The sequence below is a fragment of the Penicillium psychrofluorescens genome, assembly GCF_964197705.1.
Source record: "Penicillium psychrofluorescens genome assembly, chromosome: 4".
In the NCBI taxonomy this organism is placed as follows: Eukaryota; Fungi; Ascomycota; class Eurotiomycetes; order Eurotiales; family Aspergillaceae; genus Penicillium; species Penicillium psychrofluorescens.
Window position 1 is genome coordinate 1,349,037 of NC_133442.1, and position 23,973 is coordinate 1,373,009.

Consider the following 23,973-nt stretch of genomic DNA (forward strand, 5'->3'; position numbering starts at 1 on the left):
TTTCTCGCTCATAATGCATACTATAATACTCTAGGAAACAGCATATCCTAATGGGTAGATACATTCGCAGCCAATACTCCCTACCATGCAATCAAAGCTCTCTTCGTTTCACGCTAAGAGGGAGTTTTATCACCCAATTTAGCCCTAGACTGACGATATCTTCTCCAATCCTTCAGCATGAACAGAACAGAGATGACAAGGCCCAGCCCCGCGAATCCAATGCCCAGATAGAGAGCTCCCCGGTATCCACGCAGGGCGTCCTTCCCACCATTATTCACTCTGGATTCGACGGTCCCTGCAAATCCGAGACCGAGAGAGATGGAGTAGTTGACGACTGTGGTGACAAGCGACGCAGCGAGACCTTGCTGATGGCGATGCATGGAGTTGCTGAGAATGAGCGTGCCGGAGGGGAAGGACATATCCCTGTCTTCGTGTTAGTTTTTCTCACTTCAGTCGGGGGACGGAAGGAGGACGTACATTCCCCACGAGGTGATTAGGCTAGTCACGAACGCCTGTGCCCAGTATGTCTGGTTCACTGGTACAGTCGCGAAGATGGCCTGCCCAGCAGTGAAGAAGCACATGGCACAGAACATGATGACACTGGGTGGTAGCTTTCCCAGGAGAAAGCCGGTGGTCAGGGCAGCAATGGCGCCTGACGGGGACGCGGCACACCACTTCGCCGTTACGAGCAAGGGCGAGTCCCCCTTGACGTTGAGCATGAACTGGTAAAAGTAGTAGATGATGATGCCGAAGCTCGACCAGCCGGCGGCAATGCACCCGAGCACCCAGGCGAGATTGCTGTTAAGGGCATCGGGAGGAAGAAGCGGACAGCGGGCCTTGCGTTCGATGCAGATGAAGACGCCGAAGAGGAGAAACCCGACGATGAGTAAAACGTAGGTGTACACGGTCTGCCAGCCGACGAGGGCGGACTGGTTCCAGGCGAAGTTGATTAAGATCAGCGCGGCCACGCCGGCGGCACCTCCCAGAAGATCCAGACGGATCCAGATCGGCATCTGATCCTTGAACCGAGGTGGAGGTGTGTATGGAATGACCAGCAGCCCGAGAAAGGCGAGAACAAAGCAGACTATTCCCATCACCCAGTAGCCCCAGGGCCACCAGACGAACTCGGCGAAGATGGAGGAGAAAACGCCGCCGACGATGAAGCCGCTTGGGGCGGTGGCACCGAAGAAGCTAAAGATCATCTCCTTGCGCAACCCCGGCGGATACGTGCGGCCGAGGATGGCGATGGCATTCGGCAGTAGCATGGCCGGACCAATCCCCTGGAAGGCACGGCAGCAATCGAAAAACATCTGGTTAGACCACACACTAAACCCGGCCAGAAGCGACCACAGCCCAAACCAGCAGAAGCCGATGATGAACATCAGACGATGGCCAAAGACATCGCCCATGCGCCCGGCCATCAGAATGAACGTGCCGACCGACAAACTGTATGCGGCCGCGAACCAACTCAGTTCGCCGGGGGTGGACGTGCCGAAAGTCTTCCCAATAATATTCACGGGAGCGATGGACATGCTCAGGCCGGCCTGGGTCATGAATTGCGCCAGGCAGACGACCCCCACGAAGGCCATTTCTCTCCATAGTTGTTTCGGAGGCGAGACGGCCGACTGAGAAGTTTCAATCGGCGCCAACGCTTCGGGTTCTTCATCTTGTTGGGTCGGTCTTACGTGCAGCTCCGCTCCACTCACGTTCGATGCGGAGGAAGAGGAAGTCCGGCGATCATGTTGGTGGAAGGACTCGGCGGCCGTCAAGGTCGACATCTGGACTTGTTGCAACCGCTCAGCCACCGAAGGGGATTCGAGATTCGCTCACAGGCAAACAGCCGACATGGATACGGATTATATAGTGCGGGTAAGTGATAGCGTAATGGAAAAAAGATTCCCATCTTGTCTGCCGAGGACCCACTCGGAATCATCGTCAACGGATGGTTCCATAAATGGTTGAAATTACAGCCGGACAGCCGTCGATTTTAAGTGGTGATGCGACAGCATTTGAACCAGTCAGAGCGATTCCGGGGGGGCGGGTCCTCTGGGTCGAGCGATGTTCCGTCGGGATGACGGCCAACTTAAAAGAGTCGGGAAAAAGCAACCTCTTCCGACGGGTCAACCCCGACGGAACTGGCACCCAAAGTCATCGGAGGGAGACCTAGCAACCCGGAAGAAGAGAGTAAAAGCAAAGAAGGCAGTTATAACACCCAGTAGAATTGATAATTGAACGAGATTGATCCTGAAAGCCTGCTCAGATTGATGATTGGAACTCGACTTATCACTTGAACCTCAGTATAACAGTGCATATACAGCGTTTGCCTGGACTCATGTTTCCCAGCCTCACGAAAGTGAATAGTCACTCTGACTCCATGAATCAACTCTTTGAACTACTGGCAAACAAGAACAGCGAATAGCAAACAATCCATTGGCATTGTGGTGGTGCAAACATGCAAACATCTAGGCCGGTCAACAGATATATAACTGAGCAGCCCCCTCACTTCCTCTTCTTCTCTTCTCTCCACACCACTCTGATCCACCCTCCACTCTCCATCTCTATATATCGCCAATATGGCTCCTCTTCCAGCTGTGTCCTTCTTACTTCTCAAAGACGCTGAAACGGAACCTTGATCCCTCTTGGACTGGAGAAGTCGATTCTGATCAACAAAGAAAACAGAGAGAATTAATTGACACTCAACCCAAGGATCTCAAATCAGTCGAACAGAACAAGATCACCACGGTGGATTGCAACGTGTCTGCTACAGAGTTGATGCCCCAACCTTTTCGACTTCACACCTCCCGTGGTCTTCGAGGTCTGGATATTTGAGCCAAATTACTGCTGCTTCTACCAATCGGGCTCGACAGAACAGCCTGTTGATACAACACCTCGGAGAAATCGGGGATGCCCGTGGAGTGTCCAAGATCCCAAAGAAATGTCGTTGTGCCTCGTGTAAACGACACGCAGCTGGACGACTGTGTCTCTGGCGTTTTGGAGAAAAGTGCAACAACTGTCTGTACCGTGGCCACCAAATCTGCTCGCTCTCCCAGAAAAGATAGAAGTAGCGGATTAAGGCTATGTTGGCGTGTTTAACTACTGGTAACTTATAGAAGTTACTAGTTTTGTTCTGGTCATGACTTTGAAAAGGACTCCCATGTTGCGGTCCGACGTTCCTATCACGTGTATGTATCTTGGTCAGCTCTTAGTTACTTGCAAGACAGCTTTTATTACACCTCCATTCAACATACCAGTTCCCTAATAATCATGCACATCTAGCATGATATCTGTATGACGAAATAGATACCTTCGCCGGACTGTATTCACGTACGACCGGTTCTCGATTTGCCCCACTGGTTCATCCGAGATTCTCTGTGACACAAGCCCTTTCTTGGTCTGACTAGGCTCATGGTCACTCTCATACTTGTATCCAGCCGCTCACCACTGGCGGCGTCCTGATTTCTAAGCGCCACCAAATGCGGTTAAGCGCGCCGGCTTCGGCTTCTGGTTCGGAGCTAAGGCCGTTAGTCAGCTCATCCACCATCCTGGAGCAGCTCGAACCTTTCTTCTCTCATCCTTCTGCGCCCAAGGACCGATTGGCTGCTACGAAAAAATGTTGGATGGCAGTTCCCAGGTGGTGCTCGAGGGTGCCCACCCGGGATTCCTCGAGCATTCGCGCCCTGGATCGGCACTCGGACCCCGCCAGCGACAGCCCTTCTGCTCCGATCCCGAGGGCTGGGGCCCCCTCAGCTCATCGAGGTTTGACCTGACGCCATGCTTTCTTGACGTGATCGTGACCCTCGTGGCGGTCTGGGGAGTGATTGGTGGTGCCGGTGCGCTGTGGCTCTTGTTGCGGAAACGCATTCCCCAGCCGGTGGCCAAGGACTGGCATTTCTATGCCAAGCTGGTCAGTGCATTCCCTTGCTTCGAAAAGGTTCATATTGCTGATTACCAAAAATCATGTAGACAGTGCTCGGCACTCTGATCTTCGCCACCGCCCTGCAAGCCGCCATTCAAGTCGAGCGACAGCCAACGACCTTTTGGGCCGACTTCCGCTTCTGGTCCTCCATCGTGACGATCGCCTCGCTCGGCGTGATCTATGCAGTGCAATACTTCGAACATTGGCGCAGCCGACAGCCCAATGGGGTCGTGCTGTTCTACTGGGTCTTTTTCATCATCGCCTACGCTATCAAGCTGCGGTCGCAGGTGGATCGGAAGGAGTACCTTCACCACCTCCCATACTTTGTTTGCATCAACGTCAGTCTGGCGCTCGCGCTTCTTGAATTTGTGCTGGAATACTTTGTTCCCAAGAAGCAAAGCGCCTATGACGCCCTGGGCGATGAAGACGAATGCCCTTACAACTATGCGGACATCTTCTCCGTCCTCACCTTCGGATGGATGACGCCTATGATGAAGTTCGGATACACCAACTATCTGACCCAAGATGATCTGTGGAATCTCCGGCATCGTGATACCACCCGTGTCACCGGTGGTGATTTGAAAGCGGCGTGGGATGAAGAGCTGCAGCGGAAGAAGCCGTCTCTATGGATTGCGCTTTTCCGAGCATTCAGTGGTCCCTACGCTCGTGGTGCCATGATCAAATCGGGGAGCGACATGCTCGCCTTTGTTCAGCCACAGCTCCTTCGGCTTCTGATTAGCTTCATCGATTCGTATCGCCACCCGGATCCGCAACCGGTGATGAGAGGTGTTGCAATTGCCCTGGCCATGTTTCTCGTCTCGATCTGTCAGACGATGTGTCTCCATCAGTACTTCCAGCGAGCCTTTGACACTGGGATGCGAGTCAAGTCGGCTTTGACCGCTCTTATCTATGCCAAGTCATTGCGGCTGTCCAATGAGGGTCGCCTAATAAAGACAACTGGCGATATTGTCAACCATATGGCTGTTGACCAACAGCGCCTGGCGGATTTGACACAGTTTGGTACCCAGTTATTGTCCGCCCCGTTCCAAATCGTACTGTGCATGGTGTCCCTCTACCAGCTTGTTGGTATGAGCATGTTTGCCGGTGTCGGAGTCATGATTCTCATGATTCCGCTGAATGGCGTCATTGCGCGGTTGATGAAGAAACTCCAGATTATCCAGATGAAGAACAAGGACTCACGGACAAGATTGATGACCGAGATCCTGAATAACATCAAGAGCATCAAGCTTTACGCTTGGAACACCGCTTTCATGAACAAGCTCAGCCACATTCGAAACGATTTGGAACTCAACACTCTCCGGAAAATTGGTGCCACCCAGTCCATTGCCAATTTCACTTGGCAGTCGACGCCTTTCTTGGTGTCCTGCTCAACCTTTACGGTCTTCGTCTTAACCAGTGATCGCCCCTTGACCACCGAGATCGTCTTCCCGGCTCTGACCCTTTTCAATCTACTCACTTTCCCGCTTTCAATTCTGCCCATGGTGATCACGTCAATCATTGAGGCTTCTGTCGCTGTGAATCGGCTGACGGATTACTTCACTGCGGAGGAGTTGCAGACCGACTCTGTTCTCTTCCAAGACGCTGTGGCGCATCTGGGTGATGAGTCGGTCCGTATTCGCGACGCTTCATTCACCTGGAATCGCTATACAGGTGAAGATGTTCTCAAGAACATTGACCTGAGCGCGCGCAAGGGCGAGCTCAGCTGTATCGTCGGTCGCGTTGGGTCCGGCAAGTCTTCGCTGCTCCAAGCATTACTCGGTGATCTGTGGAAGACGCGCGGTGAAGTGGTTGTCCGGGGCCGTATTGCATACGTTGCACAGTCACCGTGGGTGATGAATGCCAGCATTCGAGAGAATATTGTTTTTGGTCACCGCTGGGACCCGTCTTTCTACGACCTCACTGTTGAGGCCTGTGCCCTGCTTGACGACTTCAAGATCATGCCTGATGGAGATCAGACAGAGGTCGGCGAGCGAGGCATCTCACTTTCAGGAGGACAGAAAGCACGACTGACACTCGCTCGGGCTGTCTACGCTCGGGCTGACGTTTATCTTCTTGACGATGTTCTCTCGGCAGTGGATCAGCATGTCGGCCGTCATATCATCAACAAAGTGCTTGGCTCGGGTGGTCTGCTTAACGGCAAGACCAGAATTCTCGCGACCAATGCTATCACTGTTCTGAAAGAGGCGGACTTTATTGGGTTGTTGCGCGACAAGACCATCATTGAGAAGGGCACGTACGAACAGCTGTTGGCAATGAAGGGCGAAATCGCTAATCTTGTCCGTACTACGATGGCTGAGCCGGAGGATGACGGCGATGCCAGCGGCTCCGAGGATGGTCTCGCCAGCCCGCTGGACAGTTCGGACTCGACGACCGTGATTGCAAACGGAGATGACGCCTCAGATGAAGAAGTGGAGCAGCCCGGGGCTCTCGTTCCCATTCGGGCGGCTGCTGATGCTCGTCGACGCACCAGTACCGTTACTCTTCGACGTGCAAGCACTGCGAGCTGGCAGGGCCCCAGACGCAAATTGGGAGATGAAGAGAATATCCTCAAGAGCAAGCAAACCCAAGAAACGTCGCAACAGGGCAAGGTCAAATGGAGCGTTTACGGCGAGTACGCCAAGGAAAGCAACCTTGTTGCAGTTACCTTCTACTTGCTTGCCCTTCTGGCCGGGCAGACGTCTCAAGTGCTTGCTAACTTCTGGCTGAAAAACTGGACCGAGTGGAACGAAGCGCATGGGACCAATGATGACGTGGGCAAGTTCATTGGCGTCTATCTCGCCTTTGGTCTGGGCGCGTCCGTCTTGGTTATTTTCCAGAACCTCATCCTGTGGATTTTCTGCTCGATCGAGGCATCTCGTAAACTGCATGAGCGCATGGCATTCGCCATCTTCCGCTCTCCCATGAGCTTCTTTGAGACGACGCCGTCTGGTCGAATTCTCAACCGCTTTTCTAGCGATATCTACCGAGTTGATGAGGTGCTTGCTCGCACGTTCAACATGCTCTTTGCCAACTCTGCTCGCGCTATCTTCACGATGGTCGTCATTGCTACCTCGACTCCCGCCTTTTTACTCCTAGTCATTCCGCTGAGCTGGGTTTACCTGAGCTACCAGAAATACTACCTGAGAACCTCGCGCGAGTTGAAGCGTCTTGATAGTGTCACTCGGAGTCCGATCTATGCCCACTTCCAGGAATCGTTGGGGGGTATCTCGACCATTCGTGCCTATCGACAGGAGAACCGTTTCGCGCTGGAGAATGAGTGGCGTATGGATGCCAACCTACGGGCGTATTTCCCGTCCATCAGTGCTAACCGGTGGCTCGCGGTTCGCCTTGAATTCATCGGCTCCGTTATCATCCTGGCGTCCGCCGGGCTTGCCATCACCTCTGTGGCAACTGGCGGCGGTCTTTCCGCTGGCATGGTTGGTCTGGCCATGTCTTATGCGCTCCAGATCACGCAGTCACTGAATTGGATCGTCCGCCAGACTGTGGAGGTCGAGACTAACATCGTGTCCGTCGAACGAGTGCTCGAGTACGCAAGCCTCCCCAGCGAAGCACCAGAGGTGATCTTCAAGCGCCGCCCTGCCATCGGCTGGCCGGGACAGGGTGCTGTCTCTTTCAAGGACTACAGCACCCGTTATCGTGCTGGGCTGGATCTGGTGCTCAAGGATATCAATCTTGACATCAAGCCACATGAAAAGATCGGTGTTGTTGGTCGGACGGGTGCTGGAAAGAGCTCTCTTACGCTGGCTTTGTTCCGGATCATTGAAGCTGACAGTGGTAGCATCAGGTAAGCCTCGATTCAATTGCCGAAACTATATCTAGTGCTAATATGGTTACAGTATTGACGGACTTGACGTTGGTACAATTGGCTTGTTTGACCTTCGTGGACGCCTAGCCATTATTCCCCAAGATCCGGCTATGTTTGAGGGTACTCTGCGCGACAATTTGGATCCTCGTCATGTTCACGACGACACCGAGCTCTGGAGCGTGCTAGGTACGTTGGGGTGTGATTTCTATGAGATGAAAGATTTCCTAACGAACTTGAAATTTCCAGACCATGCAAGATTGAAGGAGCACGTCTCCGGTATGGAGGGCCAACTGGATGCTCAGATCCAAGAGGGAGGTTAGTGAATACCTGATGTTCTGTCCACTTTGAAACCGGTTTCTGACCTGAAGCAAAATAGGCTCCAACCTGAGTCAAGGTCAACGGCAGCTGGTGTCCCTCGCGCGGGCACTGTTAACACCTAGCAATATCCTGGTCCTAGACGAGGCAACAGTAAGATTCCCCCTTTCCGCTTTTCGCCCCAGGTGGCAACGTTGGCTGACAAGGATGGTCAATTCTAGGCGGCTGTCGATGTGGAGACGGATGCGTTGCTTCAGCGGACCCTCCGCAGCAGCATCTTCCAAGACCGCACCATCATCACGATTGCGCACCGTATTAATACGATCATCGACTCTGATCGAATCGTCGTGCTGGACAAGGGTCGAGTGGCGGAGTTTGACACGCCGGCAGAGCTGATCAAGCGAGGGGGCTTCTTTTACGAGCTCGCTAAGGAAGCTGGTTTGCTTGACAGCGACGGCCTGATCGCCTCCCCGCACATTGCGTAAAATCCAATCAGTGGTAATGGTTCGGTCAGTCCCTGCGTATTCAAGGACATGACAGGAGTGCTCAGCCAGCCCGTTGATGACTGAAGTCTCAACACGCCAACATGAGTGGCCCGGAAGCCCCGAGTCACCGGGGCCAACTCTGGATCCTGATTGTTCAATGTCAACGCTGCCTGCATGGACCACGCCTCTGGTCTGGCCGTTTTCAGGTGCCTGGGCGTGGCGCGGGCGTCTGTGCATACTCAGCGCATGTCAAGGCAAAATTGTTGAACGCAATTGCAGGGGATCCCCTGGATCAAAGGCGACGAAAAAAGAAAAGGAGAAGGAGAAAATCGGTCCTCAACAAAAATGTCGCGCCACGGAGCCTCCGGTGTTTCAGGCTTCCTTCGAACCAGTGCCGCATGGTTGAGCTATTTGCGCGAGAAAAGAAAAAAGTCTTTAAGTTTGTTTTCCTTGTTCTGATCGAGATAGTGCAGCGAGTTGTTTGTTTTGGATATTGTACATACCACGTACAGTGTAGTTAGAAAGAAATCCCAAGGCTGCATATACTGAATGACATCAGGGTATATCTTGACTCTTTTCAATCCCCGTTTCTGTTTCTGCAAGTGCTGAGGGAACGTGGCGGTGACAGCTTTCATCTTCGGCAATTGGGCATCAAGCCGTTATTTTTGTAGCGGTGAACGCTGCCACGGCGTCTGTTCGCGGTTACCCTCGACACCGCCTGTTCAACTGCATAGTCACTCCTGTCTGACAATCCAGACACTGTTTTTCGCTCAAAAAAGAGGGTCGTTTCAGGCGTAATTCGATATGGCTTCACTGAAGTAGGCAGCCAGAGTGAGTACCGGAGGCCGTAGCCCAACCAAGTCCTCACCCGCCACTCCCACCCCCCGGGTCTTTGCTGGGCCAGCACGTCAAGATCAGCTCTGTATGTCGACATCGTGGCATATGTGAGAATCAAATAGTGGCCGCCCCGGTGTATTCACTCCTTGCTGGAAACAAAAGTATGCGGAACATTGCCACGCATCTTGTGCGGCCTGGAGTACACACCGTACATGCGTCCTGCAATGTACAATCCAGCCCCCCCTTCCCCAGGCGAGCAGGCCCAGCCTGATGTCATTGCAAAAAAAAAGTGGGAGATAGCCTTTGCCTCCATCCCCGAGTGACGGATCTGAGTGAATCGTACCCCTGGTCTCCAAGGGGTAAGTGAAGTAGAGTATACAAGTCAAATCTATCAGATCTCGCATGGCATGAAGCCCGCCTTGATTTTTGCAATGTGACTTGCATAGTTTCCCCATCTGTGCTCTGCGATTGAGATGATTGGACCGCGGATGCAATCTCTGGGATGATGTTCGTTTCAGCTACGCAGGCAAGGGAGTGCATGTAACAGGAGGGGATAGAAAAAGAGGCTCGAGCTCCATTCCCGCAGGTCAAGTCGAGGACGACGTCGGCTAAGTGACAGCAAAGTATGCTCAAGGAAGGTGCGGGCCGGGGAATTATTGCAATCCTTCCAGCCGTCATGGAGAACAAGGTCATTGTCACTCGATGCGCCAATCACGCCACAATAATGCCTCTCAGATCAGATCAGAAGGCCCAGGCTCTAGATCCGATCGCCCTACATCCTGGACGAGATCATGGCACATCCTCGTCGAGTCAGATGGCTGGATCCTCCTCCTTCCCCCCCCCCCCCTCCATCATGATCGGGTCTGGCATACACCGGACCCTGGAATAGAGTTGATCATCTTAGCTTTCTAGATGAATGTCACACCCCCGAGGAAGCCCGAAAAATATTTTGCCGGATCAATCCTTCCAAGAACCTTGTTTTGCGGTTGACTTTCGGGTTCCCTCCAACTCGCCGCGAGAATCGGTACAGGGTTGTAATATCGGTGCAGTATAGATATACGATCCGCGGTCTTTTGTACAAGCCTTCGAGCGAGCAATGTTCCAGCCAGGCTCTTGCCTTTCCGATCTCCAAATCAGGTTTCGCTTGCTGTATGGGTTGCACACCGGCTCGGTAGTATTCTCTACATTACATGGCTAGAGCAAGCAGGTGGAGCGCGGGATTCAAAAGCTGCATGGCCCGGACCGAACCAACCAAGTGATCCACGTCTGTCAGCGGCGCACTTCTGTTCTTCCTAGATCGGATTTCAATGCAGCTTGGATGGAGGACCCGCTCAGCCCTGGGGAGCGCAACAGGATCACAGTTCGCAGCGCTGCATCAAAATCCACTATCTCCTGCGAGAATCTGCTTTACACATTTCAGTACTGCATCTGATCAGAAAGTGTTTCTACACTGACTTGCATCCTCCAGATCTCTCTGAACCAGGACGGCGGGTCGGGGAGGAGTGCGGATGTGATCCGGCGCTTGGACTCGGGCTTCGGAGAACGAGCAGAAGAGGGAATAGGGCCCTGATCGTCGACCGGGGGCTGCAGGATAGAAAGCCCGATCTCTCTTCCGTTGGTGTGTCGCTGGCAGTGCCTTGCGTCTAGCAGTTCGGGCTTTACGTGAAGTGGTTCCCGAAGAGAGGGTCACCGAAGAGAGGGTCACCCCACCTTCGGTATCTCCACGTCTGACACGGAAGAAAAAGAAAGAAGAGGAAAGAGGGGGTGGGTACGGAGTAGTGGGATGGATGTAAAGTCATGGCTGATTAGGTCACATCCACCCCCCATAGGGTAGTTGGCCCCAGCCACAGATCGACCGCGTGGAGCGCATATTCCCGGGAATAGAAAAGACAAAGCAGATGTTCCCACGACCGGAACAGACGCCCATTGGGTTGAGATATTAGATATCAGAAAAAGATGTGTGCATTGTGTACACCCGGGCGATCTTTTCAAGCACAATGACAACTGGAAGAATAGTATCAGCCACATCGATCGAGAGCACGGACGCAAGATCTCCGCCAGGGACGATCGAGAGTCGCTATTTTAGGAAATATCTCCGTGTCTGGAATTCTCCAGAGTTTCTGGGCCTGCATGGTATTGGGCCGGGGAATCTCTCGCCCACGCCGGAGCGGGCCTGGTGGGGGCGTTCGCCCTGGCCCGCAGTCATCTCCAACACTAAGTGAGTGCATGCATGCGATCGTAAGAGTTTTGCCAGCGACGGGCCACGTTATTTCTGACTGGGAAATTGGAGTTCTGGGAAATGGAGGATACCACAGAATTAACTAGCTGCATCGCTAGCTGGGTGGTTCGTGAGAAGCCGAGATAAAAGTGTACATAGGTACGGCGATTGTGCTCAGGGCTTCCACTGCCCTGGGACGAGTCAAGCCACACCCCCAATCGAGCGTATCCTGGTAGCTGGGTAGGTGATCCTCGGTGATGAGCAATACATGATCTCATCGCAATCCTTTCCTTTTTCAATGGTTTCTGCTACTTTCGATTTGGTGAGAATGCATGAACATCGATTTGATCTTTAATACCCCGACTCGCGTGGTTGACGTGCCAAGTACAATGCGAACAATTAACGGCCACGTTACACAGAGAACAGCGGACTTTTCCTCCGAAAGGGAGGGGCAACACAAGGTTGGAGCTATTGGTTGTCTTGGAGCTACTAGGCCAGGCGATCACTGAACCCAGGCTCCACCTGACGACAGACCCCACATCGAAATGCAAAGGGACAAGAACGAGAACAACTTGCTGAACTACTGTAGAGAATCAAGTATATGGTGACTTCGATGTGATATCGAATTTTCGGCAAGCGCGGACAATGCGGTGCCAAAAGGCCCGTCTGGTAGATAATCTTTGCAGCTATCGGGTAGTTTTTTTGTTGAAGGAGGGTACGCTGTACGAGACTAGCAGCATCCTTCCAACTGCCATTGGCCTCTAAGAACGCCGTGCCTCGGCCCTGAAAAACTGCAGAAACCAATCTTGCATCTGCTGCTGTACGACTATGTAGATTCCAAAGCAAGCCAATCCGCCAGGGCGGCAAGACTGCCTGCATGCAAGCACCAGCGCCGGGAAGGAAGCGGGTAGGAAACAAGTGTGGAGAGGTGCAGTCGTTGGGTTAGGGCTAACTAGGTATCCAAAATGCGAGAATTGCGGTACGTACTCGGCCCGTCCCAGACCCAACCCAACACAACGATGTTTTTTTCTGGAAGGACAACTAAACCATTGTGCTTGCCCCTTTATCTCGTTCCCCCCCTTCCATATACAGTAGACCGGCCGACCGCCCCCATCGCCTACTGAAACAGCCCGCCATCCAAATGGTACCTGGCCAGTCTTTCGAATGATTGCCAACCTTGACCTTCCCATTGGGACCGGGCCCCATGACACTATGCCATAAGTGGAGTCTGACAGCTTTAGTCTGCCGGACCGTCATCCCCGGGCCGCCTACCCAGGACCGGGGCGGGTCTAGGCTTGAAAGCTTTGCCCGTCAGCCAACCACAGTCCCGAGAACCAAAGTACAAGTGTGGGCCGGGGCTGCCACTACGCGCATCAGTCCAGATGACCATGAACCCTGAACCCCTGGCCCTCGGCTAGATACTCGCGGGTTCGGCGACTCCATCCCCCGAACAAGGGCCGCTGCATGACGCAACACCAGTGTTTGTCGGTCCGATGAGCGTTCGATCGCCGTGCATCATTGATCGATCGTGCCTGCGGCTGTTCGCCTCTGCATGGGACTGTGCGCTGGCCTGCGCTTTGATGTCCCGAAGATTCAAATAAAGTATATGACATTTTGTGGAATACGACGACAACATGGATATCGTTATCCCGTCTCTGCTTCCTTCCCGTCTTCCGTCGCCTAACCTCCTAACCATCCGATCGATCGTTGATCATGAGAGGAGCCCGCCCCCTCCGTACTTTGGGCTGTTGATGCCAGTGCACAGGAGACAAATTGCGTCAACTATTGGGTCTCTGGCGAGTGTCTTGCGATCAGACGTCGTCCTCGCCAGCCGTCTCTCGATCGATACGAGAACCAATATTCTGACTACAAGATTGATGAAGCAATTTTCCCAAAGTACCAAGCCCTGCTTTATGTATACAGCCACTTCAGAGTGTAACCAACCGATGAATTCTCGAGCGTTCCAGGAGTGGAGAGTGACTCGGGCACAGACATCACTTGCAGATCCACGGCGAAATTGAAAACTTCTCAGTTTACCCAATTGAGGATCTTATGCAGCAATCCCAGACACTACTAGGGGGCATTCCAGTGCCCATACGCCATTCCACCCCCAAGTGTCAGTGCTCACCTGTCATAACGCCTATTTGGAATATAGCTCCGAGGAACTATACGGCACTATCAAATGCTACTCTTCAACGCCAAGTTTCATTCCTGAGTTTCAGGGTGACAGAGATCTCCGATTTCCGAACATCTCCGTAACCCTTTCTGTTTTCTGTCCATGGCGGCAAAAGCGGCCGACCGGGTAATAACTGGTGCTGTTATGGGCAACGGCCATCTGCAACTCCGGTGTTTGCCCACGGCGATCCACCTCGAACCCAGTCGCAAAGCCCTGCCATCAAGTGTTTATTGGGATTGTTGGGAACCACAACGGGCTTCTTTCTGGGTCTGTTGTGCGCTTCCCTGCATCTGTATATGCAGATCAACCCTGCCATCTAGCTGTCAGTCCCTTTCATAAGCCCCTGTAGCGGTGATGGCCTCGAGAAGCTGCGAACCATCCCACGTTGTACTTCTTTTTTTGCTTGCTTGATTGCTTGCCCTCCTTGATAGCAATAGTGTGGCAGGGGTCAATGCGGAATACACGATTCACTACTATTGGAAGCAAATCACTCTTGATCCCCCGTCTTTGAAGTCTAGGCCTACTTGAAAAGTAAATGATCGCCCTTTCACCGGGATGGCGTAAACATGACGGACCATTCTCGCCTCCGTTGTTTAATTTGCTTGTTGGGCAGCTGTCATATCCCAACGGCGGCCTGACGCTTACAATAATACCCGAAAAAGCAATTTGGGGCCAGGAAGAACGGTCGAGCACAAAGGAATGTCAAACAAAGATAATCCCCCCTAGTGGAAATGAGCATGATCCGGTGTTAGACCGTTGTTGATAGTGTGCTTCGTTGGATAATTAATCTGGCTCTGAAGAGTATAGCATGTTGGCTATCTGATCGGGAATTCTTAGACAATGACAAATACTCAAACGCGATCTGCCTCGCACCCGCAACCTAACCCTAAACCATTACAATGGGTCTATTGATCGTCTCTGAGAGGTAAAGCGTCGCATGCATGACCTTCGAGAGGGGCTAGCCTCGCGATCAGACGAACAGAAGATTCGCAGAGACCAGACATCCGGTGTCTGGCGGGTGCATGTCGACATCACATTTCAACTAGTGTTCCCGATGCGGCACTGGGCCAGTTGCCTTGCTACCCTCCCAAGCCTCCCACCCAGCCTCACCCCGGGACGGGAGATTAACGCGGTGACAGTCTCTTGGGTCTGGATTTCATTTCATCGGTAATTTTTCATCCAGCACAGACCAAGGGGCAGCATTTGCTTCGCCCTCGGCGGAATTGTTGTCAGCCGGGCAGGCGAGAGGGTGGATCGGTGTAGAGCAAAGGTACGGCGGCTAACTCGGCGTAGGATAGAGGATTCGATCCATTGGTGACTGGCTTCTGATCTGCTTCAAGGCGAAATGCTTCAGGCGTCTCGATCTGTGCTAGAGCGTACTGCCTCCGTCTTTTCTTCTGTCTATTCGCGCCTACGGATACTCGCTCCGCAGTTAGTTAGTGTCCATCGCTTATGCCCAATTTGCTTGTATTCTCCCCCCTCGTCCTTTTGCCTCGGGAGGTCTGACCTCAGGGGTTCAATGACGGCAGTCAGTTGCTTCTGGTTCAGCTGAAATCCGCTGTCGCCGAAACCCCAGATCCTGTCATGTTAGAGGCTCTGAGAGCGCAGATCGGCACTGGCCAGTTGACTGACGGAAGCTGAAGAAAAGCGTATGAGCCACTTCTATCTCGATATTATTCCAGGATCCAGGATCATGGGCCGCGCAACCGCTTTGACTTGCCTAGTGGCTCAGGGGGGCGCCACGCGAGTCTCATTGGTGGTGACCACTGCAAACTAGCGCCGGGGCACATCGCGGCCAGATCCGATCACGAACAATGGCTGTGCCTAGTGATAGCAATGGGCGGCGGAGTACCTTCCCCCAGATTATCTGCCTAAAGACGAATCAATGCGTCTCATCACACAGAAACTCCGAATGCTGAGGACTGATCTGCGATGGCAAGAATAGCACCCACATTTATCCACACAGCGTGGCCGTGGGTCCTTCCCGACGCAAGGCAGGGCCTGTGCGGCCAAGGATAAATAGATTTTTTTTTTTTTAAAAAAAAAAAATAATAATTAAAAAAGGAATTGCTGTGCCTGACAGTCTAGTCTACGTAGGCTACAGATCGGAGGCGCCGTCAAGCAACAGAGAGGCGAGTTTGTCCTCCTCTTAGGGCTAAACAACACCCGCCCAAACAAAGAAACCACCTAGATAGAAAAGAAAGCCGAGGAACTATGCGGACTATGTGGGCCAATGGACGCCCGATCCCGAGATGATCAAGGGACAGTCTAGAGCAAGTGACAGTCCATGGCGTTCCGGAAGCCATTCCCCCCACCCCGGTCGGTGGGGTTTATGACACTAGGGATCCAGCAGGCTTGTCAAGCCGTAATGTCAAGTAAGATCTGCAAAATAGTCGGAACAGGGATCAATGCTCGATCGGGACAAGCCAGTCCGACTGCATAATGGTGCATTTCGATCAGAAAGCTCAAGGATCACCCATGCTGCTCGGTGGCACAGTGTTTGATGGTTGTGCTTTTGTTCTGTCCGGCCTAGATTCGATCTCTATTTTAAATCCCAGATCCCATCCCCTCTCCTCCCTGGTCCATCCTTCTCAATTCTTGTCCCTCCATCTGACCCGCTGTTCTGGTTCCTCTTTGTTTGGGCAATTGCGTATCCAACTATTCCACCCCGACTTTGTGCCACCTACCTGGGGTTGGGATCACAAACCAGTGAAGCTCTCCTCCCTCTTGTTCCTGCATTGCTGTCGTCGGTTGCGAACATCTATCTCGCTGCAGTCTCCCTGTCCAGCATTGTATGTGAACCCTGCGTCCCGTCTCGTTTGTCTCAACGGGCCGTCCTCCTCTGGGAAGCCGCCGAGTATCAGAATGCTGACTACCAGCCGTTAGACATTGCAAAGTGCACTAGAGCAAGTCTGAACCTGCTCCATCTCCCGCCAGTGGATCTCTGTTCTATAAAGAGAACGGTGTTCTTCTCAGAGGCCGTGTTCTCTTGTTTGATGATTATCGCTCCGCCATCAATTTCAGTTGTGCCACAGATCTAGAGATCGCCAACGAGCATCTCTTTTGCTCTAGCAACAAAATGGTTTACAGTAAACCATCTCCCGCAGCAGGCATGAAGCGGTCTGCCTCGAGCCTCCATGACGGCCCACCTGGCTGGGATGTTGCTCCAGTGAGTCTGCCTTCAGGACACGCTCTAGGCTACTGAGGCTAACCATCCAGCACCTGCAGCCCATGATGGCATCTTCGCGCCCATCATTTTGTCTTCCCTATGCTCACTACGCTCTCATCTACCTCGACCACGAGGGCAAGTTGAAGGTCGACGAGTCTGCATCCATCAAGGAGCAGAACTCGACCATCTTCACTCCGGAGGTCCGCCAGAATTTCTTGGAAATTCTGGGTGAACGAATTGGTTACCAACAGCCTGTTCGCCGTAAGTGTAGTCCCCACAATCGCTTGGTTGCAGAGTCCTGGCTAACCGGACTGCTCAAACAGGCACTTTGGAAGCATCACCTCGCCGGGTGAGGCGCCGCAAGGGAGATTATCACAGCTCCTCCCCCTCCGTTGAACGCCTGCCTGAGCAGGTATCCGATAGTGAGGACTTTTCCTCTCATGGATCGTCAGAGATGGTCCCCCTTCGCGTCGGTGACACCCAAAAGGTCCTCGGATACTACGAGGGCGCACTCAAGCACTTCCAGCAGCTCAACTGCCGCATGGTTGCCAAGGCCTTTATCAAGTTTATCGAGCCTCGCAAGCAGGTGAGACACCCTTACAATGGGGGCAAGCCTCCCCCAGGATCAGCTCCCGGAACAACCGGCAACCCTGAAAAGACCAAGCCCGAATGGTGGCCCCCGGGTGTTATGCACAAGGAGCCCGACCACTTGAGGAAAGAGTGTACGTCTCCCCCTATTTCTATCCACTCCTCGGCGCAATCTAACGTGAACATAGATCGCATTGAACTTCTGCTTCACATTGTCCGCAAGCTCGGCAATCATGGTATCACTGCCGACAAATTGAAGGAAGTCGCAGGCGACACCAAGCGCAGCCTGAAGCACCCTTCGCATGTCGAAATCATCTATGAGATCCTCCGGGTACGGAAGATGGAAGAGCGCTTTGAGCGCGGCGAAGTTGGTATGTACCACGCGGTTGCTTGCCGTGGGCCTAAACTAATCTGTGCTCAGATGCCAACATGGTTGTCTATGTCATGAACCGTGGACCTAGTCCCAAGGGCGACGAAGACGAAGAGTCCGGCGAGGCTCCCTCTTCAGTCATCGAAGAGCCAGAGCATGTCGAAGAAGGGCTGTTGTCGCCGGCGTCATCGATCGAGCAGGCATCTGCACCGCTCACAACACATATTGACACCATGTCCGCTCGTCATATCCCGGGTAATGACCGCCACATCTTCTCTGTCCCGGAGCCGCTCAGCTTCGAGAGCGCTGGCCGACATGATCGTGCGTTCTACACCACGCCTCCCCATTACGCCGACTCCTTCTCGTCCCAGGCCATGCTCAGCACTCCCGTGAGTGCGGAGATGATCAGCCCGCACGAGTCATCGGTCTTCGACTATCCTGCCACCAATCCCTTCCCAAATTCCACGCCTGAGCTTCAACGCACCGGCCAATATGACCAGTGGACGACACCGACCTTCCGCCAGAACATTTTCAGCCCCATCGACTATGGGACCCCGGGCTCCGGTCATGCACTTCCGCCGCCGGCAATGCCCTACCACATGCACATGGCCTCGCCTGCCCAGCTGCACGACATGTCGTCCCACCACGCTCATGCTCCCATGGATCAAAGAGCGCTTCCCTTCCGCACGGGCTCTCTTGGTCATCCCCACGGGATGCCGCTGTCTCATCAGGCGTGAGAACAATCTTCCCAAAAAGATTGGAAAAATACGTCAACGGACGGGCTGAGCCCGATTGACAGGCAATGAACGAATCGACTCCGAAAAATGTGGCATGGATCTTACGAATATATATGACTGATGGCTCTGATTAGCTCGAGAAGCTTTGCGCTCGTACAATGGCCTGGGCCTTGGAGTTCTTGTTTCTCTGTGCGGGATAAAAAAACGGACGGTGTCGTCTAAAGAGGTGCTGGGCAGATTCTTTTTTTTTTCCCCCTTTGTTCCTTTTCCCTTCAAAATACCTTGGGAGGCTTTACTCTCTTTGATTGTTTTTCGTTTTTGCTTGACGGTGGTCTATCTGAAGTAAGGACTGATCCCTATTTACTTTCTTGTCTCTCGTTGGTCCTGTTGGTATCCTCTGCTTGTTGAACATATACATGCTTTTCTCGGGATCGTCCGAGTAGGCTTTGTGGATAAATTATTGTTTGGTAGATATTTATGATAACGAATTTGTTTCTGGAAATGCCCTTTTCTCATGGTTCGTAGAAATGGTCCTATTGTCAATTCACTTTTCCATTGTATAGTCCAACACTAAGCGCTGGCGCGCGGCTAGCCATAAGTGGACCCGTAAGCTCGAACCGGCCCGACATCATCTTTCCCTTCAACAACGTCGCTCTCAACCACCCGCATCTTACCCGGTTCCACTGGATGGTGGTCATCCATCCCGGTCGCGTTCACCTATCCCCTTGCCGCTTCTAACACGACCGCGCAGGCCGTTCACCGCCACCTGACGTGCGCCTCCCCTCCCCCCAAATCCTTGGTCGAGCGACCTGTTGGAAACACGAGCTGCCTGGTTTGAACAGCATGGGCTGACTTCTTTGTTTTCGCCTCGGCGAATTGTTCTCGATCAAACAGCGCTTCAGATCTCTCTGCCCTCAATCCCGTCGTCCGGACCCATTTCCGCTCGGAATTTTGCCATAGGAAACAACCCAAGACAACACGCGCTGAAGGTATCTTGCAAGGTGGAGTGTTGAAACAGGAGGACGCGGCCTGTCCACTCTCTTCCGCTGCCGCGGATAGGATGGCCACCCCGTTCAACCCGTTTGCTGGCCGTGGCCAGAAAGCCGGGGCAACAGGCACGCCTGGACGCGGGCGTGGCAGCACACTCAATGCGCGCTCGGCGCCCTTTCAGACCAAGGGCTCCAATACCCCGCAGCAATCGAAGTTTCGTGGTCGTGGGCGAGGCTCCGGTGCGCGGTCAGCTCGAGGCCGTGGCGCCGCTGTTTCTGGGTCGACCACCAGCACATCGCACACTGCTGCCGGGTCATCTACGTCAGGCTCGGTTAATTCGCCGTTCGCTCAGTTGAACCAGAAACAATCTTTCTCGTCTCTCTTTGGCGGACAGGCTGCGCATCAAAAACCCTCCTTTCCCGTTGTCCCAAATGGCGTCGCGACGTCTAATCCCACCAACGGCGCGTCGAAATCGGTTCAAGCGAATACCATGGGTGGAGGAATAGGAGAATCCGTGCCTGTGGAGGATGCGTCGGTTCTGAATCATTACCACGAGCGCTACGAGCAGGTCAGCGATCCCCTCCTTAGCAAATTCCGCAGCCGTGCGTGACAGACTATCTCATAAATACTACAGCTCAAAGTCGATCGGGCGAAACGACGACAGAAGGCCATCAAAGATGGACAGATGGCGGACCCCAACCAGCCCACCTCGTTAAATCAAGCCATCACCCCGATTGGCACTTGCACCAGCATGTGTCCCGAATTCGAGAGCGTGGAACGCATTGTGCAGAAGATGGTCGACAAAAACGAAAAGGTACCTTCGACGTGCGTTGGAGTCAGTTTAAACGATGCGCTTACATGGCCACCTAGTTTCTTCACCCGTCGACGGGGTCTCTGCAAAACATGGAAACGAAAATGCTCAAACGTTTTCGACGATCGGCTGCTGGATATGACGAGCAACTCCCTTCGGATATTCGAACACCCAAGACACTACTCCAAGCCACCAACTATCTTACTCGGCATATTCTTGGTGGAAGTGAGCCGCTTGGCACAATCCACAAATATGTCTGGGACCGGACGCGGTCCATTCGCAACGACTTCTCGGTCCAGCAACTCACCCAGGAGGCTGACGTACGAACAGCAGTCACTTGCCTGGAACGGATTGCCAGATTCCACATCATGTCTCTTCACCTCCTCACCAACCCGGCGAACGAGGAGCCGTTTGACCGCCACCAGGAACGCGAGCAGCTGAACAACACTATGCTGTCGCTTATGTACTACTACGACGACAATCGCGGCCGCATTGCGTTTCTGAATGAAGATGAATTCCGCGCCTACTACATTATCTTCTCCATTCACGATCAACGACCAGATCTTGAAGCTCGTGTACAGAAGTGGCCGGCCGCGATGCTGAACTCCCCACGCGTTCAAGTCGCCCTGGAGATCTTCGCGGCCGCCTCGAATACATGGGAGTACCAGGGTGCTCTGGATGCGCGTCGACCAAATGCCATCGCACAGGGGTTTTACGCTCGCTTTTTCAACTTGATCAATTCTCCGAGCGTATCCTACCTGATGGCATGCGTGGCGGAAATTTACTTTAATCACATGCGGCAGACTGCCATTCGTGCGATTTGGAAAGCTTACTGTCGTTCGCCGGCTTCGCAGCAGCACAAGAATGAAGAATGGACTGTGGAGGAACTTACCAAGGTGCTCCACTTCGACGACGATGACCAGACGATCAAATTTTGCGAAGAACAGGACCTGGAGCTCGCCGAGAATGCGGATGGGGATCTCTATCTCAACTGGGGCAACCGCCCTGTTGATTCCGTCGGTATGTTCTATCTTCTCACGGGACGTTTTTAAGGTCCAAGGTTAACACATCTCCAGGCTTTCAACCGTCTTCTGAGCATGTCTTTTCCGACACATTTGTGGAGTCAAAACGGAGTGGAAGAACTTTGGTTGCTATCGTCCTTGGCTTGAATATTCGGGAGGCAGCGAGGATGGGCATGGTGGACCGTTCTAGTCTGCCTGAACAAACAACCACGCCATTTGCCGCTAAATCCGAGACTCCTACTCAGGAAGACTCGCTTTTTGTCAGTGACGAGGACAATACGACACCGGCCCCTGTCGTTCAACCATACGCTCCTCTCCTGGAAAATGTCCGTCCGGAGTCCCCCCCGCCATCCAGTTTCGGAAACATGTTTGGAGGTGCCACGCAGCCGCCGTTTTCCTCTCCTTCGCAGTCCCAGAACCCCTTCCAGCCTTCTGAACCTTCTAAGATGTTCGGTTCTCCCTTCCCTGGGACCACCACGACTAGTAACCTCCCGCCATCATCTTCAACATCTCCCAATCCTTTTGCTACTCTAGCATCCACCACATCGAGTCCCTCCGCCCCTTTGCAATCACCATTGGCGCTTCCAAAAGAGCCTGAGCCAGCTGAGAAAGAGGAAACCCCCGCCACTACCACACCTGCTCAGCAGCCATCGTCGATATTTTCTGGTAGCAGTTTTACCAGCACAACCGCAAAGCCGTCTACAGCACCCAACCCGTTCGCAGCTTCATTATCTTCATTCCCATCTTTCAAGGCTCCAGGGCCAAGTCAACAAGAAGCGGCCTCTGTATCGACATCGACTGTCCAGCAGACACCCTCTGTGGCTTCGAAGCCTTTTACAGCTTCTTTCTCGCCTTTCACGCCTCCGAAAGAACCATCTCCACTCCAGCAAGTTGAATATGCCACAGAATCAACACCGGAGCAGGCGCCTTCTCTTTTCCCTACCTTGCCAGCCCCTGCTGCTTCAGTCGAGCAGAAGGAGACCAGTACCTCGACCACTCTCACACCGCAGTTTGGCCTTCCTACTACCTCTCAACCACCCTCTTTGTTCAACTTCCCAGCTCCTCCATCTGCCTCCCGAACCGAACAAACTGCTCCCTCCGTTGGATTAACCCCTGATTCCAGCCAGCAGTCGGCTGGTCTCTTCAACTCTGTGAACGCACCATCTTTAGGTGGTATCTCTCAAGCTCCCTTATTCGCGTCTCCTCAGGCTACTACGACGGATGAAGAGAAACTTGCCCAAGGTCCTCCGGTGACGGAGCCTGCCCAGCCTGTATTCTCTAAGCCCAAGCCCGCACCAAAACTTTTCGACCCTGCGCCAACAACTGCCTTTGGTACACTCTTCCAATCAGCAACGCCTTCGGATCTATCCGGAAGCACTTCCGCAGTGCAACAGGAGTCGAACCAATCACAGGAAAGCTTTGATGGTTCGACTGAAGCGAGCAAGCCAAAGTCGACTGTACTAGACGATACGGCTGCTGCGAACAACGTCAATGGTCCTCTTTTGCCATCACAGACTGTTACGACCGAGTCCACCACCACCAAACCCGATGATTCTACTGAACAAATGGTGTACCTCGAGTCCACTACGTCGCCTGAACCCCCTTCCGAATCGAGAGACCCGCCAATTTCCGCGAGTTTACCTACCTGTAAGCACCGGTACATGTCGAATATCCCTCACCAAATACTAATCTATTTATTTCTTAGCTCCGGATATGAGTGAAGAACGACACCGTGCTTGGCTGGACGTGTTGAACAGAGCTGCTATGAGACGACGATACACACAAGCGCCCAGTCGGAAACGGGTTTATGAAGAGCCGATTGAAACTGGACCGACCGAGAATGGCCCAGGCCCCAAAGCAGCTAAGGTGTCAGAAGCAAAAGGACATTCTCCGCCAGCCAAGTTTTCGATGGCACGCTCCTCCATCAAACCCCTGCCGACTCTTCCTATCCTGGAACGGGTCAAGGCTTTGACAGAACGCAAGCGACCCAGTAAAGAGGAGACCGAGGCCGCCAGGCCCAAATCCACTCAGGTGGACGAAGACGAAATGCTTCTTTCTGCTGCACGGATCGCTGCTGAATCATTGAGGAGCGGTCCAAAGCTTTCTGACGACTGGTCTGATTACGGCGAACCACGAGGATCTTCCTTCAGCCCTAGCAGCAGTGTCTCCTCGCTGCATTTCGCCCGCAGTGCCTCGCCTCCGCAGACCTTTTCCCAAAGTTACAATGTCGCCTACGCTCCCGATACCCCTTTGGGACTGGGCAGGACGATGTCGCGTACCGAGCAGCGAATTCGAACGACTGGTGGGCATGGGTTGGCATACAAGCCTTTGAACTTCACACCGGATGGCAAACCGAAGTTTACACGGAGTAGATAGTTGGTATGGATGATGGCTGATGGGTTGCTTTGCGATTGATTATTTTACATGCCTCTGGACGGCGAGGTTCATTTTGCATTTTGGTCGAAGGGCGTTTGTTTGAGATCATCAGCTTTACATTGTATGGTGTTGGGGAA

General features: G+C 53.2%; 4 protein-coding genes across 4 annotated transcripts; 3 read left to right on the forward strand and 1 right to left on the reverse strand.

Annotated features, from left to right (window-relative positions):
• Window positions 1-113: 113 nt before the first annotated feature.
• Window positions 114-1,778, reverse strand: PFLUO_LOCUS6237 (uncharacterized protein; the record flags this gene model as incomplete). Its single annotated transcript, XM_073783761.1, has 2 exons — window positions 114-423; window positions 478-1,778. 2 exons carry the CDS (start codon window positions 1,776-1,778, stop codon window positions 114-116), a joined length of 1,611 nt encoding a protein of 536 aa, XP_073640284.1.
• A 1,832-nt stretch (window positions 1,779-3,610) lies between these two features.
• On the forward strand, window positions 3,611-8,542 carry PFLUO_LOCUS6238 (ATP-binding cassette glutathione S-conjugate transporter ycf1; the record flags this gene model as incomplete). Its single annotated transcript, XM_073783762.1, has 6 exons — window positions 3,611-3,904; window positions 3,964-7,721; window positions 7,774-7,928; window positions 7,989-8,057; window positions 8,119-8,210; window positions 8,279-8,542. The coding sequence occupies 6 exons, from the start codon at window positions 3,611-3,613 to the stop codon at window positions 8,540-8,542; spliced, it is 4,632 nt and encodes a 1,543-aa protein (XP_073640285.1).
• Window positions 8,543-16,885: 8,343 nt separating this feature from the next.
• On the forward strand, window positions 16,886-18,637 carry PFLUO_LOCUS6239 (uncharacterized protein; the record flags this gene model as incomplete). The annotated part of the gene is made up of 5 exons (XM_073783763.1): window positions 16,886-16,942; window positions 16,993-17,203; window positions 17,266-17,664; window positions 17,719-17,901; window positions 17,952-18,637. The coding sequence occupies 5 exons, from the start codon at window positions 16,886-16,888 to the stop codon at window positions 18,635-18,637; spliced, it is 1,536 nt and encodes a 511-aa protein (XP_073640286.1).
• Window positions 18,638-19,697: 1,060 nt separating this feature from the next.
• PFLUO_LOCUS6240 (actin cytoskeleton and mitosis protein) lies at window positions 19,698-23,836 on the forward strand (the record flags this gene model as incomplete). Its single annotated transcript, XM_073783764.1, has 5 exons — window positions 19,698-20,195; window positions 20,262-20,441; window positions 20,498-21,458; window positions 21,515-23,107; window positions 23,166-23,836. The coding sequence occupies 5 exons, from the start codon at window positions 19,698-19,700 to the stop codon at window positions 23,834-23,836; spliced, it is 3,903 nt and encodes a 1,300-aa protein (XP_073640287.1).
• Window positions 23,837-23,973: the final 137 nt, after the last annotated feature.